This window comes from Lampetra planeri, chromosome 16 (assembly GCF_965212315.1).
Source record: "Lampetra planeri chromosome 16, kcLamPlan1.2.h2, whole genome shotgun sequence".
In the NCBI taxonomy this organism is placed as follows: Eukaryota; Metazoa; Chordata; class Hyperoartia; order Petromyzontiformes; family Petromyzontidae; genus Lampetra; species Lampetra planeri.
This window is the reverse complement of record NC_136122.1, coordinates 5,950,716-5,969,167: the sequence shown is the minus strand read 5'-3', so window position 1 is coordinate 5,969,167 and position 18,452 is coordinate 5,950,716. Positions and strand designations below refer to the sequence as shown.

The 18,452-nt window shown below is 49.8% G+C and overlaps 1 protein-coding gene across 5 annotated transcripts in view; it reads right to left on the bottom strand.

The window, feature by feature from the left end:
- The window catches only part of LOC144722960 (choline kinase alpha-like), a 66,555-nt gene extending 58,721 nt beyond the window's left edge, over positions 1 to 7,834 (bottom strand). For 4 of the 5 annotated variants that reach the window (XM_078601414.1, XM_078601417.1, XM_078601416.1 and 1 more), the window contains exon 1: positions 6,978 to 7,830. In XM_078601414.1, the coding sequence (XP_078457540.1) occupies positions 6,978 to 7,180 (203 nt within the window). In that variant the 5' untranslated portion in view covers positions 7,181 to 7,830. Of the gene's footprint in view, positions 1 to 6,977 lie in introns of all 5 variants that reach the window. The other variant, XM_078601415.1, reaches the window with a different exon arrangement.
- Between the last annotated feature and the right edge of the window lie 10,618 nt (positions 7,835 to 18,452).

Sequence of the window (18,452 nt, the reverse complement as noted above, 5' to 3'; positions counted from 1 at the left end):
CGCAGTTGGAAATTATTAATTCCAGTCGAGGGGTCGGCTCGGCCAATCATCCATCCCTCGAGAGTCAGAGAAAACATAACAGCAAAAAATTTCTGTTAAGTCAAAAATTGACCTTACTCTGAAAGACAACTCTGCCATGATAATGGGGAATTTCCACCACCGGTTCGTGAAGAAGACAAAGGCCTCCTTTGCTCTTTTGAGCAGCGACACACTTGACCATATTTCTTGGCTTGGCCGTCGACTGCGTGGCACTTGAGCTGTAGTTACATGAATGTCCGAGGGTAGTAAAACTAAAAAAAAAGATTTCCTTTCAAGAGTAGCACCACATTATTTTTGTTGGATAATAATACGTATTATTACCATTACCTCTTTTCGTTTAATGTATTTAACCTTTGCCAATGAGGTGGTGCTCTGTTTAAGTGATTATGCTGATCTAGCAAACAAGGCACTGCAAGGAAGTGAATGGAAATTTCACTGGCATAAGGCCATCCCGTGGAGATTCACGACAGCCACAAAATAAAACAGATTAATAAAACATGGTCGGCCGCTGCACGCCACAGTTTTGTAGGTCGTTTACACTCCCAAGACAGCGCCAGCATAGCTCACTTGCAGCCAAGCTACAATGTATTATGGGTTTTTTTTAAACAAATACTGTACAGTATATGCAATGGAATGATCCAGTCAGTAATTCTTCATCTGCCCTGTATAGCTTTAACCAAGTCTTGGTATTTATATAGATACTTTTAAGAGTCGTGCTGGGAATAATTGCCCAAACAATTGGGGATAGTCTGCTCGTGCAATGAAATCAGTCGTTACAGAAATGCCCACGTTGCAATACGAGCTGATAATACTCAACAATGAAAATGGGTCAGCAACATCACTGCTGTATTTTCAATGCTTTCCAAACGAGGTTGAAAGCGTCGATTAATTAGATCGGTCCTATCCTTCTACCGGGAACATGGCGTCACAATAACGCTCGCACAGATAACCCAATGCAAGTAAAATATCAGCGTTAGGTTGTGTTGCTACTACCCGAGAGTACGCCGGGTAAATGGAAAAAGCAATAAAAACCAGCGATAATGGGTCATTTTGCGATGGCATCGTTTTGTTTCTTCCTTGTTGATTTTTATAATCATCACCTCACAGGAACTGCAGATTCGATCTCCCACATGTTGGTCGATCTCTGCATCAACCACCAACCCCGCTGGATCATGCTCTCGTCAAAACCTTTATTTTATGATGATGATGACATTGAATAAACAAAATTGTAATGACTATGTATGGAGAACTTATTTAGCACCGTAGTAGCCAACCGTACTAATTGGAGGTGATGGGGTAGGACAATAAACTCAACACAAAACGCAGTTGCAATGAAATTAATTTCAATCTAGAATGCTCTGCCCACCCCAACAGGGATCCATGATGCCTTGGACCCTAGGTCCTGGGTTCGAATTGAGCTCGTGAGCAGAAATTAATGATAAACGAACGGCCTCAGACCGTCAAGTGTCGATGCCTCCTTGCCTTTGAAGATGGATGATGATGAAACAAACCACCTCCACCATTTTAATGTCACAATCGAGGGGGCACGATTCAATTCACAAAGTCGGGTTTTTTTTTGTCACTGTAGTGCACACACAAATCTAGAGTGGTATGAATATTTTATCTGAAGTGGAATGTAAAAAAGAACGCGCCCCAGACATACAGTATATTAATGTGAAAAGGAACGGATCCTCACATGCACGATTTGATGCAGCGTACTGTAAACGAAATAATCCATTTGAAAACGGGGGCTCAGGGGTCAGATGACTTGGCGAGCAAAGACTCAAACCCCGGTTTCAAATATGGGCAGCCACCCACGTCTAAAATGGGTTCTCAAGGAGAGCGAGTTCACGGTCTGAGCTCAGTCACCAATGGCTGCTCGCAAAAAAAAACACCCCAGCACAATAAAATTGATTGTGGACTTCACTTGGCTAAATTTCACCATTTCTTTCAACGCTTTGCAACTAAGGTCGAAGGAGGCAACGAATTAGCTCCGTCCGTCTTCCGAGAGCAGTGGGTCACTATAATTCTCGTAGCGATCACGCAACAGGAATACAAATGTAGTATGAAGTGTTGTTTCTGCTAGGGCCTTATCCAGACAGACTGATCAAAGGGTTACCCAATACCCAGAATTTTTTTTTTTGCCTTTTTGGCCAAAGCATTAGAGAAGCCATGCATATGCATATATTTATTCGTTGTCCTGGTAGGAACCTCCTGGTTCCACCAGCCCACAGAGGATTATTGTGTCCGTCCGTCGTGCATCCAAAAATGGGAGGGGTGGGGCTGGGTGGAGAGGGGAGGATGGGCAGGGGATGGGTGGGGAGGGAGGGGCTGGGTGGGGAGGGGAGGGTGGGGCTGGGTGAGGAGGGGCTGGGTGGGGATGTGCTGGGTGGGGAAGGGCTGGGTGGGGAAGGGCTGGTCACCCACCGTGGTGCCCTTATAAAACTCAACGTTTAACCTACTCACGCCGGCTTGTGCCCACCCTCACAGGTCGGGCATATTTGCGGAATACACCACGCCGCCGTTGACCCTGGCCATTGACCGAGCAACCCACGTTCCTACCAGCTCCCTCAGCAGGAATGTGTTTTAATATTGCTTGGACTGCCATGCAACAAAACTCTGTAGCAGGGTAGATGGAAGGGTCCTTTCCCAATTTTGTGGATAAAATGTCACTTGAAGGCACCTCAAACACAGCATATTTGTGATGATGTCTACATTTGGTAGCCGTTATCCAACACCGAGGGATGCGCTGCTCATAGAGAGCTCTAAATTAATGTGTACGCTTACTTGTGTTAAAAGACTTGCTTTGCATCAAAGCTCTACACGTCATCAGCAGTAACAAGACTTGATGTAATAGAGCTGCGGTGACTGTGCGGAGCTCATTACAAAAGGGACAGACAAACCAGTTTTAAATAATTCACACACGCGGCTTTTTTTCCTTTATATAACAAGGTGCTGCTCGACAGGGCTGCACGATGGCAGCCTTCCAGGCCGTGTCCTTCATCACAACCAAAGACAATAAAACGAACATGAGTGGGTAGGAGGAGGATGTTCTTGCCAGTGGTCGAACCGACTTTTTTTTTCATAGGTTTCTGGGAAATGTTTCCGCAAAGACGTACTTAAAATCTCCCACACACCCCCCACCACACCGAGTTTTTTTTTTTGCGCAGTGAAAAAAAAATGACGATGCAGGAACACCCGAAGAAAATCCCACATGCATACACGAGCCGGATTACGCAGCTGTTAGAACACTCGGAACAAATATCGACTCCGATGGGTCACTTGACCCACTTTCGGTGCGATGCAGCCTCCTGGACACCCCCGCAGCCCCGTGGACCGGACATTTCACGGGACAGGATGAAAACTCTGCGTGCGATTCAACAACCTCGACAAAGTTGCTGCGTCACAGGCATGGGCCACCTTGCCCGAGGGAAAGAATGACACATGCGCTCCCCCGCTTGCATGCGCCATGGAATCCATCCACAGAAATTCCGATCATGTGCGAATAAATTCATTTCATTATCCATGTTCAAACCACAGATACCAGGAATCAAGCAGCAAATTAAACTTATTATCCACATTACTACGCGGGCGAGAGGAAGCCCTGTTATGCTGTTGCTGCTGTTCCCATTTCCGTTAAGAAAGTAGTGCAATGATGAATATCATCAAGATATAGTTACGTTACTGCTGATGAGGATGATGATCCTCTTGTTTTTGCATCATGATTTATAGGAGTCGTTGCAGGCACTAAATTTATCCTATTATCCACAACAAACCATAGATAAGAGTCGCCACCCAGAAGTGGTGAATAACACGATTGTCTGCACTCATTTGCTTAGGAGTCAGGAGACGTGCTCTCCTTAGAAGCACCAAATTCACCCGATAATCCATATGTTGTAATGGAAAAGGTCAATTCCATCATCCTATTATCTGCAAACGGCCATGCAAGACATCCAGTTATTTCTGGGGATAAATAAATGTAAACGACTGGATTTGCCAATAGCATCACCCAATGCAACACAAGTTGTATTCTAATATGAAGGGACAAATTGCTCACGATTGGGTTCGTTGGTTCCCCAGTCATGTTCAGGGGCTCTGTGTATCACGTTAGGATGGGTCTTCGGCATGTGGTGGGGGCAAGCCCCATGTGCGAAGGGAACAAACAATTCCACGAAATCCCAAGTCTGGTCCCTCGGCAGACGGTCAGGAATGTGGCCAGTCCTCACTTAACCCCAGTGAGAGTGTGCCCACTCGTTCATCAACAACGCAGTCTCCTGTGGACTCTGCTCTCAATGAACTTGGTGCTCAGAGAGTGGGGGGGAGGTCCCATTGGAGGTTAGGACATTTATTTTACAAACGCACACTTGAATCCGAGATGAGAAATCCATAACCGCAGACAAAAATAAATTAGGTCATTATCAACAACACTGAAGAACGAAATGCTAACACGGCCAGGCGCCCTTGATGCCAGCCAACACACTCCACCATTTCTCGCTTCCGCCTGCCAAACCCTGAAATATACAAGGTCATGCATTTACAATATCCCACCACCTGACTTTATGTCGTTCCCTTGGTCACTTAACTCGCGAGTCCCACTCCCAGTGCCTGCCTCAGTAACCTCTAACCTCTTACATTCTGTACACATGGCTCACCCAATCAACCCCCCCCCTTGCTCCTTATTACAGCGAGATTGCTTTGTTTTGTTCTTACATTCAGCAGTGTGTGACTTAACCTCACAACGAAATTCTTAGCTTCCTTTACAACGCCTTCAGAAATTCAGGAAATATTTTCCAATGCTGCGGTGAAGGGCATTGGTGAGGGCATCATCGAGCCCAACTACTCTGCTTTGCATTGCACGACTTTCTTAACGAACAGTGCAGCAATTTCAACATTAGAATAACTCTTAATTGTAGAGTGTTGAGGAAATTCAGTTTCCAATTCATTAAATAGATATATATTTTTTTATCAGGCATAACGCTATTTGTTATATAATCACATTTTCTTGGATCGGATAATATATGTGGCCACCAGTAGAAAATGCTTTTATAAACCCACCTTACTCAACAAACTGGTTGACATCAAATGTTCAAGATTGTCATGAAGATATAAGGAAACCCAAAGTAAAATTAGTGTTTTGGGTTTGGTCTTGATTTGATCCGGTCTATGCCCCACCAATATCTTAATTTCTGCCCATATGATACTGACCACACCCACACGACAGAATTCCACTCACACCTCATCCTCGGACCGCTCGTATTATGTAATTTGACCTTAAGCACCACTCACTGCCCACGCTGTCCGGTACACATGCACCACACACAGCACCCGGGACCTGCCCAAATGACCTATCTGGCTCCATCCACATAGCGATTTAAACCTCTTTAATTTATCACCCACCCAGACTTGGCCAGACCGGTTCCATTACAAATCTCCGCTTACATCAAACACGACCGTGGCTGCCTATAAATACACATCTCACATGCCTTAGCATATATCAAACCCTCCCCCCCTCTTGCCCCTCCAATGCCTCTAGGCCCCACCAATTCAACTCAAGCCCTACACACACACAACTTCTCCAGTCCCCCTCCTCCACCCCACTGCAGTATTTTGGCAGAGCCTACTCATCCACCTATCACCTTCTTCTACACCATCCTCTTAGGCATACCCACTTAGCCACGTGGACATGACCAAGGCCCTCTGTTACCACCCATTGAACCTCTGACCAAATCCCTTACCAAAGATGTTCCCTGGTCCCCCATTCAAACCTCCCTTTGGCCCTTCCTACACAACTCTGCTACTGCCTGGTCATGCCTGTACCTACACGCACATTCTTTACGCTTCGTTGCTTGCTGTACTTTATTTGTTTTGCTTTTCTAATATTGGTGACCCAGTTCACTCTTGCAAATGAAGACTATCCTGTTCTCTTGAGTTTTCACCCGGATAGACAAATAAACCTGGCCTAATCAGACACGTAGTCTAGCCCCACTCACCACAGTTCCAACCCACATGCGCATTGAACGGCCAATAGCCATGGACACCCAACTCAAAGCCGCCTCTTGCCACCCAATCCCACACATCTGGCTCTCATCACTCAGCAACGGGCCCAATTCAAACCTCCCCTTAGCCATAACCTCTACTGACCCTGCCCACAAGTTCCTTGCCCCCAACCCACTGGCACCTTTAACCTCCCATGCCCTCACCACTAGACCCAGTCTAAACCTCTAGCCCCTCCCACACACCTCTCCTTGCCACGCCCACTCAGTACTGGCCCAGGCCACAAGGTTTCTTGCCCCGCACCCACACCCCCCACTCAGCACTGCCTCCCCCCCCAACTCAATCCTCGTTAGCACCTCCGTGCAACAAACGGGTCAAGTCCTTGGCTCCTCCCACACGTTGGCACTGGCCACGCCCATTTAAATGTTTACCAAACTTTTGCCCATATTCAGCACCCTGGACCTGCCGACACGCCCCCTTAACCTCCCCCCCACCCTCCCCTTGAACCACCCATAACAGAGACCCCCCCCTCCCCCCTTACTCAAATGTATTTTGGCATCTCCCACCTCTTTCGATTTAAAGCTTTCGTGACTGCAGGGATTCATCTTCTTGGTTCTTTCGGTAAAGTCACGTAGAAGGGGAGTAATAAAAATAAAACATAATAAAATAATTCTCACGACGTTTCGGCCACAACGCAAGCAGCCGTCCTCAGGTGAAGACCAGGTCTTAGAGTCGCAGCACCTGAGGACGGCTGTTTGCGTTGTGGCCGAAACGTCGTGAGAATTATTTTATTGTTTTATTTTTATTATTTTATTACTTCCCTTCTACGTGACTTTACCTAAAGAACCAAGAAGATCTCCCACCTCCTTGCTCCTCCCACATCCTAAACCCCGCCCATTGCCTCTCCTTGGCCCGCCCACATCAACCGTCACGCCCCGCCCCACCTGATGACGGAGAGCCGCAGGCTGTGCTCGGGGAGGCGCTTCCACGCCCCGGGGAGGAACTCGCGGCACCAGAGCCACGCCTGGCCGTGCGTAGACGAGTCCACTCCGTCCGCCCGGCGGTGGGGACCGCCCTTGCACTCGGCTAGGTCGTCGGCGTCTTTGGGCTGGCAGTCGTAGGGGCACACCTCCACCTTGGTCTTCATGGCTCGGTTAAGTTTTATTTATTGAGAAATTTTAAAGCGTTTAGGTGTTACGATTGAATTTAAGCGATTTGGTTTTGAGGCAATCCCAACGTAACCCCCCCTCCCCGGTGCGTTGATCGCGCGAGTTGGTAGCGCCTGTAATTTAATATTAAATGCAGGGCGTGATATGCGATTATAATTGCGTATAAATTGTAATTACAATGAAAAAACGCGAGCGTAGCCGAGCACGGTAGATATATATTTTTTTAAATAGCGACAAATACAAAACGCAGATTTAAATATTCCCGACGAGACACGAGAACGCTGCGACAGCGCTAACAAAACCCACCGATCGCGGCCCTGGAAGAGAAAAAAAATGTATGGATGAAAAATCACCAATCCTCAACAACTCGCTGGGTGTAGAAATACGTGCCGACAATTGCCCACGATCGCGTAGTGGGTTTTTTTTAAAGCTCGTTAATTTTCATGCAATCAAATGGTTTAAAAAAAAAAAATTTACACGTAGATTCCCGAAGTGCCCGGGCGGGGGTGGGGGTGGATGGTTGTGTGGGAGAACGTTCTAGAGACGACGCACGTAACGCAAAGCAACGGAGTAGGCGTCGTCGACGATGCTGCTGAAGACGGCGGCTCCGGCTGCTGCTGCTCTCGCTACTGCGCACTGAGGCGCTCTGCCGGCGGGCGGCCGCAATTTATAGTCGCCGTGCGCCCGGTGACGTCACGGCGCGCGCGATGACGCAATGGCCCCCACCACCAACCCCTCCTCCCCCCACCGCAGAATAAATCAGAATGGTACTGGGTAGGAACCTCCTGGTTACACCAGCCCACAGGGGATTATTGTGTCCGTCCGTCGTGCAGGTAGGGGCTGGGTGGGGAGGGAGGGGCTGGATGGGGAGGGGAGGGTGGGGAGGGGCTGGGTGGGGAGGGGAGGGTGGGGAGAGGCTGGGTGGGGAGGGTGGGGCTGGGTGGGGAGGGGAGGGTGGGGCTGGGTGGGGGGTGGGAGGGGTGGGGCTGGGTGGGGAGGGGCTGGTCACCCCGTGGTGCCCTTATAAAACTCTACGTTTAACCTACTCACGCCGGCTTGTGCCCGCCCTCACAGTCGGGCATATTTGCGGAATACACCACGCCGCCGTTGACCCTGGCCATTGGCCAAGCAACCCAACGTTCCTACCAGCTCCCTCCGCAGGAATGTGTTCTATTTGAGACAGTTAGACACTAACCTGTACGCTATTCCTCCAGGCGTCTTTCTGTGTGTGCCTCTGCATGTGTGTATGTCTCTTGGTGTGATGTTGCTCTGGTTGTCCCTCTGGGCTGCCCAAAACATCTTTCCCTGTGTGTCTTCCTGTATATGTACCTCGTGTCTGTTCACGAGTGCGTGTCCTTTGTTTTACGTTGGTGTGTTCAGCCCAGAAGATGAACACAAAAAATTTAGCAGTCTTTTGAAATACGTGGTCAACCAGGTTAGTGTCTAACTGCGTTGTTGGCCGACTGGTTTTGCATCACATTGTGTTTCGAAGGTTTGTTGAGTTTCTCGTCTCCCATCTTCTTGTTGTATTTGCCTCCATGCAGTTTGTCGCTGTGTGTTTTACCCCATGTCCACCTGATGATGAGCGCTTGTGTTGCGTTCGAAACGTCGTGATTTACTTTAATTTAATTAAATTGGTTGAACTCAAACAAACACGGCTCTCGACCCGTTTCGACATTAACCCTCTCATCGGCAGCAGCAGAGTCAGGCTTGCTTACTTTGCTTGAATCAGTTTAAAAAAAAAACTCAACACATTCGCCAATAACACTGGTCTCAAGAGTAAAAATATATACTAAGCGCAGATTTTGTGTAGTTACCCATCATAAGACGTGCTTCGTCGCCTATTCTATATATATATTTTTTTTTAAGGTCACAGTATTATTCGCAATTGTGTTGAGTCTGTATTGTTCATTCTGCGTGTGCACCACCGCCAACGCAGCAGCAGCATCACCAAATTAAAGTGTTGTTCAACTCTGCTTGAATCAATGCTGATGCATTGCCAGCTGCTCACAGACAGCGAGCCTGTCTGTGAGATTATTACGTGTGAATATCAGAGAGATAAGATATCGGCACTCGAAATGGATTTCTACAGAAATATATTTCATCTAAGCTTGGACCCAAAGAATGACCAACGTGTCAGTAAGAAAAAGCTTGCACACAGAAGAAGAAGACCTGATGATGCAGGCAGTTATACTGGTAGGAACCTCCTGGTTACACCAGCCCACAGGGGATTATTGTGTCCGTCCGTCGTGCAGGGAGTGGCTGGGTGGGGAGGGAGGGGCTGGGTGGGGAGGGTGGGGCTGAGTGGGGGGTGGGAGGGGTGGGGTTGGGTGGGGCTGGGTGGGGGGTGGGAGGGGTGGGGTTGGGTGGGGCTGGGTGGGGGGTGGGAGGGGTGGGGTTGGGTGGGGAGGGGCTGGTCACCCCATGGTGCCCTTATAAAACTCAACGTTTAACCTACTCACGCTGGCTTGTGCCCGCCCTCACAGTCGGGCATATTTGCGAAATACACCACGCCGCCGTTGACCCTGGCCATTGACCAAGCAACCCAACGTTCCTACCAGCTCCCTCCGCAGGAATGTGTTGAGAAGGAAACTGGCACGATTTGGACACATTTGGAACAGGAAAGAGAGAAAGACAGCACAGAGAATGGCTTGACGACGACATCATCAGGGATTGATGCCAGATAGATGTGGCACTACTTCAGCATATTGGCACAAGACAGAGGAAAGTGGAAACAAATCATAACATGTGCAGTGGACACCTTCCGAGCTATCTGCCCGTGGATCGTGATGATGATGATGAATATCATTACAACGGGGGTATTCTTTTTAGCATCTTATCAGTAACCGCGTGAAAAAATAAGCCTGGCTAAAACCGGTGAACCATATAGAAACGTCTAACAATGAACGTGATGTGAGGAACTCGATGTGTCACTCAGCCATGTCATCCGAACACCTTCATGAGTCGCTCATCCGCCCTGTCATGGGGGCTATAAGTCTGGCATTTCATAAAGGAGCTTATTGCATCGGTTAAGCATTATTCCCAATGTAAACATTAGCACCGGCTGTGTGTGTTTGCCGTATTTTCCGGTAAACAAATCGGCGTGCAATCATCAGGCGAAGAAAATATCACATTTCAGGACAGAGGGGTCACGTGTTTGAACTTGCTGGAAGGTCACAGCGAACGACAAAGTCGTCTGCATTGGACAACAGGAGCTAATCCACAACGCTACTCATTCTGTTTAGCGTTTAACAGAGTTGTTAAAGCTATATTTGACTGTGTAAGGGCACCCTATCCCTCCCGACTGGGCGGTGTGTGCCTCCAGTCTTACAGTTCACGCCGCAGCGTTGTGCGAGAGACGCAGTGCACACATTCGCAGGTAAATGTAGACACTTGTTTAATTTAACATTCTCTTCCATCATCCTAATGGCTCTCTTGGCAGTCACATCGGGCCAGATGGCACAGCTGGGTAGAGAGCTCATCTCGCAGTCGGAAGCTTACAAGGTTCAAATTCCACCCTGAGGTCAACTTGACTCATCGTCGTCATCAGCCATGGTCAATTCACTGCTGGATGGAGGCTTCACCAAGGCGCCGCAATATCTTCACGATGCTGCGATACATCAATCCACCTACCACCTGCCCAGGAGCTGATTTCTATGCTCCATCTACACGGCGTCTGTGCTCTTATAATTGTATAAAATGAGCGGCACTTTTTTTTTACAACGTCAACAGCAGTTTTGTCGTGGGAATAACGGTCCCCGTCATAGATATGTGGAATGTCCACCACTGGCTCGTAACTGTTAATGAAAATTATCACTGTTCATGAAGAAATTGAACATGGGGGGGAGGGGGCGTGCTTTTGCTTTGTTGATCCACAAAAGTGCATAGTGAAGGGTCAACAATCACTTTCATATCTTGAAAAGGGCTTCTGCAAACAAGTATTTAACCAAGGCAACAGGGCTCAACACATTTCTGATGAGCGTTTTGGCAAAACATCGACGGCAGAAAAAAATATCGACTTACAAGTGAATTGATGTTGCTCAATTCTAACACAGAAACACATTTAGCCTCATGAGAGCCGAGCCTTTTTGCTGTGAGTTTTGTGGGCGTTTTAAAGCGTCGCTCCAAATAACCGTTGTAACTTATACTCACCGACATGCGTTCAGCTGAGAAATATGATGATCCAGATTAATACGTAGCAAGGGGCCATTACCACTGTTGTTCTGGAGGCAATTGTATATTCAAAGACTCAATATTGGTTGTCTGACACAAACATAAATATTCAACCATGTCGCCTACACATGCTGTTGTGCCAACTGTTGTTGTTGTTGTTAATGAGAACGTATTTAAACTCTTTTCTATTATACCAGGTAAGGCCCACTGAGCTATACAGCTCTTTTTGAGGAAGCAACCTGGCCACAAGTGATAGCTCAAAGAAGTGGCTTATTATGTGCAAATTTACGGCAGCCAAATAGTCTAAATGCATGTTTCTAAATGTGGAGGGAAAAACCAGAGGATCCGGAGAAAAATCCACACAACCATGGAGAGAGACATGCAAACTCCAACTATACAGGCATCAGGCTCGGGATCGAACCCACAACCTCCTCCATACCAGGCGAGGTAGTGAACATCTCATCACCGTGGCACCCCAGCACGGCGCTCGAGGGGGTGACGTGGCAAAGAGCACCATGCCTGGCCACATTTGCCTCACCAGCCCTAATGTTTCCACTCTGCACGATGTGCGGTACTAATTTTTAAGGCTCAGGTGATCGAGGAGAGGGCCAAGATGGGTTCAGATATCCACTCGCCACTGGTGTTAGCGTGACCTGGAATTGAACTCGAGTTGGCGGGTTCGTAGCACACTGTGCTAACCACTGCGCCACCGCTCCATATGTCTGACAAGATACACGCACAGCAGGCACATAGCCCTGCAGTACAGCCCAGTAGCTTGGAGGAGGGGGGGGGGGGGGTGCTGAAGGGGTCACCACCCCGCTGAAGCCTCAGGGTCAATCCACACGATTTCCTGCTCATATAATTCGTGACCTCTGCAGAATTAAATTGTGCATGGTCTCTGATCTGTGGGTTTCTCTTTCTGTCTCTCAGTGTACTTCCCCATACGCATCCAGTCATTGTCCACGCATACTCTTCAGTTTTCGTTCCATGTTCTTGATGAGAGTCAGTGTTTTTTGGATCTATAATGTCATGGTATGAAATATGCAAAAGGGGCTTATTCTGCTTATACAGATAACAGATAGCAATATGTGTAACTAATCATCTCAATGGGTTCCTGTCTGGTTAAACAAGGGCGTTTTATTGAACTTCACTCTAACTCCATGTCTCACTCGCCTGAACAGCTATTAATAGATTCGTTATTAATAAATTAGTGGAAACGGAGCTTTGTGTAATAGACGTATATACCATGTTTGGCGCATGAGTTACCAGTCATGGGTCATAATTAATACGTAAATGCCACCAATTCTCAATCCACCAATGGATAAAGGCATCTCCGTGTCTTGTCGGTCGTCGACGTCTGTTGACCATGCTTCATCACGCTGGTCAGTGTGGGTTGAGGAAGGGGAGGGGAGATGCAGGACCGGTTCTGATATCAATTGCCACTGGTGTCAGCTGTGACCGGGAATCTAACCACGATACCACCACTCCACCTCAAAAGCAATTAACTGGTCATCAAAGTATGGTCATCACTTTCAACATATATTTCAACGGAAATTGGTGGTCATCACCACGGTGGCGAGATATGAAACATTAAATATATCGCCTGGTAGTCAGGACGTGGGTTCAATCCCGACCCTGATGCTTGTATATTTGGAGTTTGCATGTTCTCCTCACGGTTTCGTGGATTTTTTTCCAGGTCCTCTGGTTTATCCTTCCACTTTTAGAAACATGCGTTGGGTGTATTTGGCTGCAATATATGTGCACATGATAAGCCACTAAGTTGATCTATCATTTGTGGCCAGGTCGCTTCTGGAAAAGAGCTATATATAAAAACAAAGTTTCTAGGTCATATTCTCTATTCACTGCTGGATGTTCATATCCTATGTTGGTGGCAACTGCCACTAACGCCATTCCCGCCATGTGCGCCTGCATCAAATTAATGAGAACGGAGTCAGCCTTTGCCAACTTGTTCTAAACGCATAGCAATAATAATTAATTATATTTCCAATACATCTAATAATTGCCTCCAGAAAGAAACAAAACGAATTGAAAGTCCAACGGCATGACTCACCGGGGCCCCCGTGAGAACGCTCACACACACACACAAAACTCGCATTAGATCTCCTGGTAATCGGCTCAACACATTGTTGTGTCGGTTCAAGTTCACGATCGCAGTGGACTCCGGCCACCAGCATCAGCGAAAATTTCACCCCCTGGTGCAGAAGGTGGCCACGTGTGGTGAGGTGTCGTCGGCTTGGTCGGAGAGCCCAAAGTCCACACCGCACAGTAATCGCAACGCAACACAGGCAGTCGCCTCCATCCCTGCTGCTCTGCTGCTGCGTCAACGGCACGATGCACGGTGACTTCCAACCAGAAGTCGCAAACGGGTTTTGATTCCTTACCCGTACCCGTACCCGGCCGCACCAGGGTCGCAAACGGGTACCCGTACCCGGCCGTACCCGTACCCTACCCGTACCCGGCCGGGTACGGGTAGGGTACGGGTATCGGGTACCCGATTGCGACCTCTGGGATGAAGCCATGTTGCAGGCGCGGGTGGGTTGATTCTAGGAACTTGAATTGTGAGAAGAGACAAGACGTTGGGAAATGAGTGACAAACGGTTACTCACCAGTGACTCACGGCCTACCCGTACCCGTACCCGGCCGCACCATGGTCGCAAACGGGTACCCGTACCCGGCCGGGTACGGGTAGCCGGGTATCGGGTACGGGTATCGGGTACCCGGTTGCGACCTCTGCTTCTAGCCCACGGTGCCGGAGAGAAGGAGGCTCCGTGCGTGTGGTCGGTAGCGATGGTCGGGTAACGATAGTGCAGCGGTCAGCGTGCTGCGCTACCGACCCAGCAACGCGGGTTCGATTCTCGCTCATGACCTAAACCAATGAGGATTTTCTGAACCAGTCCTGAGCCTCCCCTAGGTCGACTCAGCCAGAAATGAGTAATTGGTGCGGTGTATAAACATCGCCACCGGGGAGACAAAGTCGGGCAGGCGTGGTTGACTCGGTAATACGTTGACTCGGTAATACGTTGACTCAGTCATCCCCCCAACTTTGCGCAAGAGCACAGAAGTTTGGTCACCACATCTAAGCCTCTATATAAGGAACGAAACAGGTGGACTCCTCCACAAATCTGCCTGTCGCCTGATGAAGCTAGTTGTAACGTCCTACTCAAATTCTAAATGTTGTGGATTCACTCTTCAAACACACCGGTGGGCTGAAGAAGTAACTAATTGGCGTTTTGTTAACGTGACACATTTCTTACTGATTGGCCGTGTCGGGTGGTGGAGGGTTGCGACACATTTATACTTACGCGATCTAACCCCAAAACCCTTATTATGACCAGTTGTAATTCCTGGCGAAACGTCGTGCTCAGATTGTAGATGTTGTGGCTTGGCTCTCCAACACACCGGTGTGCTGTACTAGTGACGAATTGGCCACGTTCTGTTTACGTGACAACGCTTACTGGTTGGCTGTGTCGGGTGATGGCGGGTTTTAACGACACATTTATATATTTGCACAATCTAACCCAAAAAAAACTCTATTATGGATGATATTGGTCGCGAAAGCCTACGTGTCAAATTACATACATACATTAAAACAAAATCCCACTTGGGACGAAGCTGGCGAAATTATATATTTTCTCTTAATTTTCACTGTTCCCAGTGTTCATTTAGTCAGGATTTAATAACTAAATTAAATCTACACACTAAGACTTTTCAGTTTTCAGTTTCATTTATTCGGTATAACCCTGTGAGCCATGCGGCTCTTGACTCGGGTGCAACCGCAACAAACAAAAACGTGAACAAGAAACATCTTAAAGTGACAACGCGCAACAGAAAACTCCAGGAAAAAAACGGCAAAGTCTTCCAGAAAAAAACACCGTATTTCAACTCTGTGTGCAAAAATCCCAGTGGGATGCAAGTCAAACAATAACAACCATAAGACAATTTTGATTAAAGTTATCAGGCTAACTCTGTACTACAACAAACAAACATGGCTAAACCAAAACGTTATAAAAGTCACCAAAATAAAGCTATAAAAACAATGTAACAGTGATCATATGAACTGTGATTCAAATTTAACAATAAACAATATATAACATGTGTAATAAACGACTGGACCACGATGTCTGGCTCAGTGTCCTTTATTCGGCCCGCGCTGTACACCCACACGGCTGTCTTTACTCTGTAGCTTCTCCACGGTGCTGACTCCAATGTCGGCCCGATCCACAACAGCAGCCCCGCTGCTGTTTCTCTCACACAGCCCCCCTTGGCTGTACTCGCTGCAACTCCTCTCTCTCCACAGCTCTGACAGCCTCGTGCTGTCTCCCTCTCTCCCTCCGCAGCTCTGACAGCCTCGTGCTGTCTCTCTCTCTCTCCGCAGCTCCTCCTGGCAGCCACACCGCTGCCTCTAACACGCAGCCCTTCTGGCTGTCTCCTCTGCAGCTGCACACCACTCCGCAGCTTCCTCTTGTCTTCGGGGTTGGCTCCCGATGGCCGTCGGTGCCCCCCCTCTTCTCACTCGCCCGCGTGGCCTCACTCTTTTCCGCTCACACCCCGACTGACTTCCCCTTCCGGTTTACCCGCTTAAGGACCCGAACCTTCCACCCACGTCACATGACTCCACCCCCCGTGACGTCACATCCGGAAGGTCGCTTACGCCCGCATTACACCACCCTCCCCCGTAGAAAAATCCCAGCCGACCTCGGCTGACCAATAGCAAATCGTAATGCGGCGAACCGAGCTTCCCCCCCTAAAGGACACTAAGCATACAATGTAACAGCAAGAACAACAACAACAACACAATTAACATCAACGAACGTACAAAAAGCATGCAATAAATACAACTGTAAGAAAAAAAAATAACAAGACAGCAACAATCAACGAAACGTAAGCGATTTGGAACGTGTGCGGGTCGCCGGCCCGTCCCGGACGGTCGGCGGCCCACTCGCAGAACGGGAACGCGATGAAAGTCGAGGAATGACAGGGGGTAATCCCCCTGTCGCAGCTGGAAGTCCACCGACGTCCCGTGTCCCTAAAGAGTTAGTCTTGGGCTTGTCCTGTGACCGTGCCCGCAGCTGGGTCGGAAGGGCTGCAGGGCTCGAAGGTCCCGCAGACCTGGCAGGCGTCCTCCGAGCAGGGCCCCTCGTCCCCCGCAATGTCACGGCCGGCCTGTCTGGAACAGGTACGACAGGCGCTCTAGCAAGATCAATGGACGCAGGCAGGGGAGAGTCAGCAGCAACAGACCCCGGTACAGTGGACGAGCCCGTAGCGGCCGCGACGACTCTCCGTGCCAACTTGCGCCACTGCGTGACCGAGCGACAAGGCCCCGTCGAAGGGCATGCTTTAACCACAACGTTAGGATGGCGCAACGACGGTGATGGGTGAGGTGTAAAGCCTTGCCGAGTGTCTGGTGCGTGCCGACATGCCTGTTTCGGAGGATCTTTAGCCGACTTGACCGGTGCCGAGGCCTCCTGCTGCGGCGGAGCCGGGAAGCGGGCCCAGCAGTCTCTGGCGTAGTGGCCCCTACGCCCGCAGCGGAAACATTCGGCCTCGTTGCGCCGAAGCGCAGGCCTCGCCTCCTGACGGCCCCGTTCTGGTAGCGCCGCGCGCGGTCTCGGCCCGCCGCGTCCCGTCCATGGAGCGGAGGCGGCCGTCAGTTGTTGAGGGCCCCGGTCATCCGGAACATAGACAGCCTGCGCAGGGTTCCACCCCAGCGCATCCCCTTCTTTGACGGGCCCCCCCGTCCACGCCGTCACTTGTTTCCAGCGACGGAGGTTGAATTGCGCATCGAGACACTTAGCAGCCGTCCGGGAAGTTAGCTTCTCATGCCCACACACAGGCATGGGGATCCCTAGATCCCGAGACAGCTCCAACATTTTCCCTAATATGAGAGGCTCGAGCAGGTCCTGTGGCGTCTCAGGATAAGCTGCCATGGCCAGCTCCAGCACCGCACCCCTGAACGCCACGGGCGACTCCTCTGGTGCTCGTTGTCGTTGAGCGAATCGCCGATGCGCATCATCTGGTGGCTCATAAGCATCGGCCATTTCTTGAAAAACACCACGTAAAGTTGCCTTCTTATCGGTCGTTATGGAACGGAAGAATCGGACAGATTCGTCGTCCAGGAGAGTCGGCAACACCTCCAAAGCCTCCGCATCGGTCCATCTTGCTGTGCGTACCGCCGCCAAGAAGCGGCAGGCGAACGCGCTCCAGTCCCCACCGACGGAAAATTCTTTAACCGTTGTAAGGTGGCGACTCCGACTCCTCTTCCCGCCGTCTTCCAATGGTGGTGGTTGTGATGGCAAATTCAAAATGGCGTCGGCCCGCGGCGTGGCCAAGATGGCGGTTTGGCGCCACGGAGCGCGCAAAATGGCGGCCTCTTGCCGCGTGGGCAATGGCGGCGGCAGGACAGGCAACGTGGCGGCCTGCGGAGCACCAATTGCATCATCCATCGTCCCTGGCGCGACGAGATGGCATAGATGCGCCAGGACGTCCTTAAGTGCCTCCAGTTGTACCGCCATCGCTTGCCATCGTTGATCCGCGTCTGATGATGTCGACGGACCCGCCACCGCGCCAACATCCTCCACTCCCGTTCCCGTGGTCGCCTCAGCCGGGCTCTCCTCCACCACCCCAACAGGATCCGTGGTTGGAGGGAGTTCGTCGTCGTCGGACGAAGAAGCCGATGCAGGCGCCGGATTAACTTTCTTCCTCACTTGTTTCGACATGCCGTTGCACTTCCGACACCAGTGTAATAAACGACTGGACCACGATGTCTGGCTCAGTGTCCTTTATTCGGCCCGCGCTGTACACCCACACGGCTGTCTTTACTCTGTAGCTTCTCCACGGTGCTGACTCCAATGTCGGCCCGATCCACAACAGCAGCCCCGCTGCTGTTTCTCTCACACAGCCCCCCTTGGCTGTACTCGCTGCAACTCCTCTCTCTCCACAGCTCTGACAGCCTCGTGCTGTCTCCCTCTCTCCCTCCGCAGCTCTGACAGCCTCGTGCTGTCTCTCTCTCTCTCCGCAGCTCCTCCTGGCAGCCACACCGCTGCCTCTAACACGCAG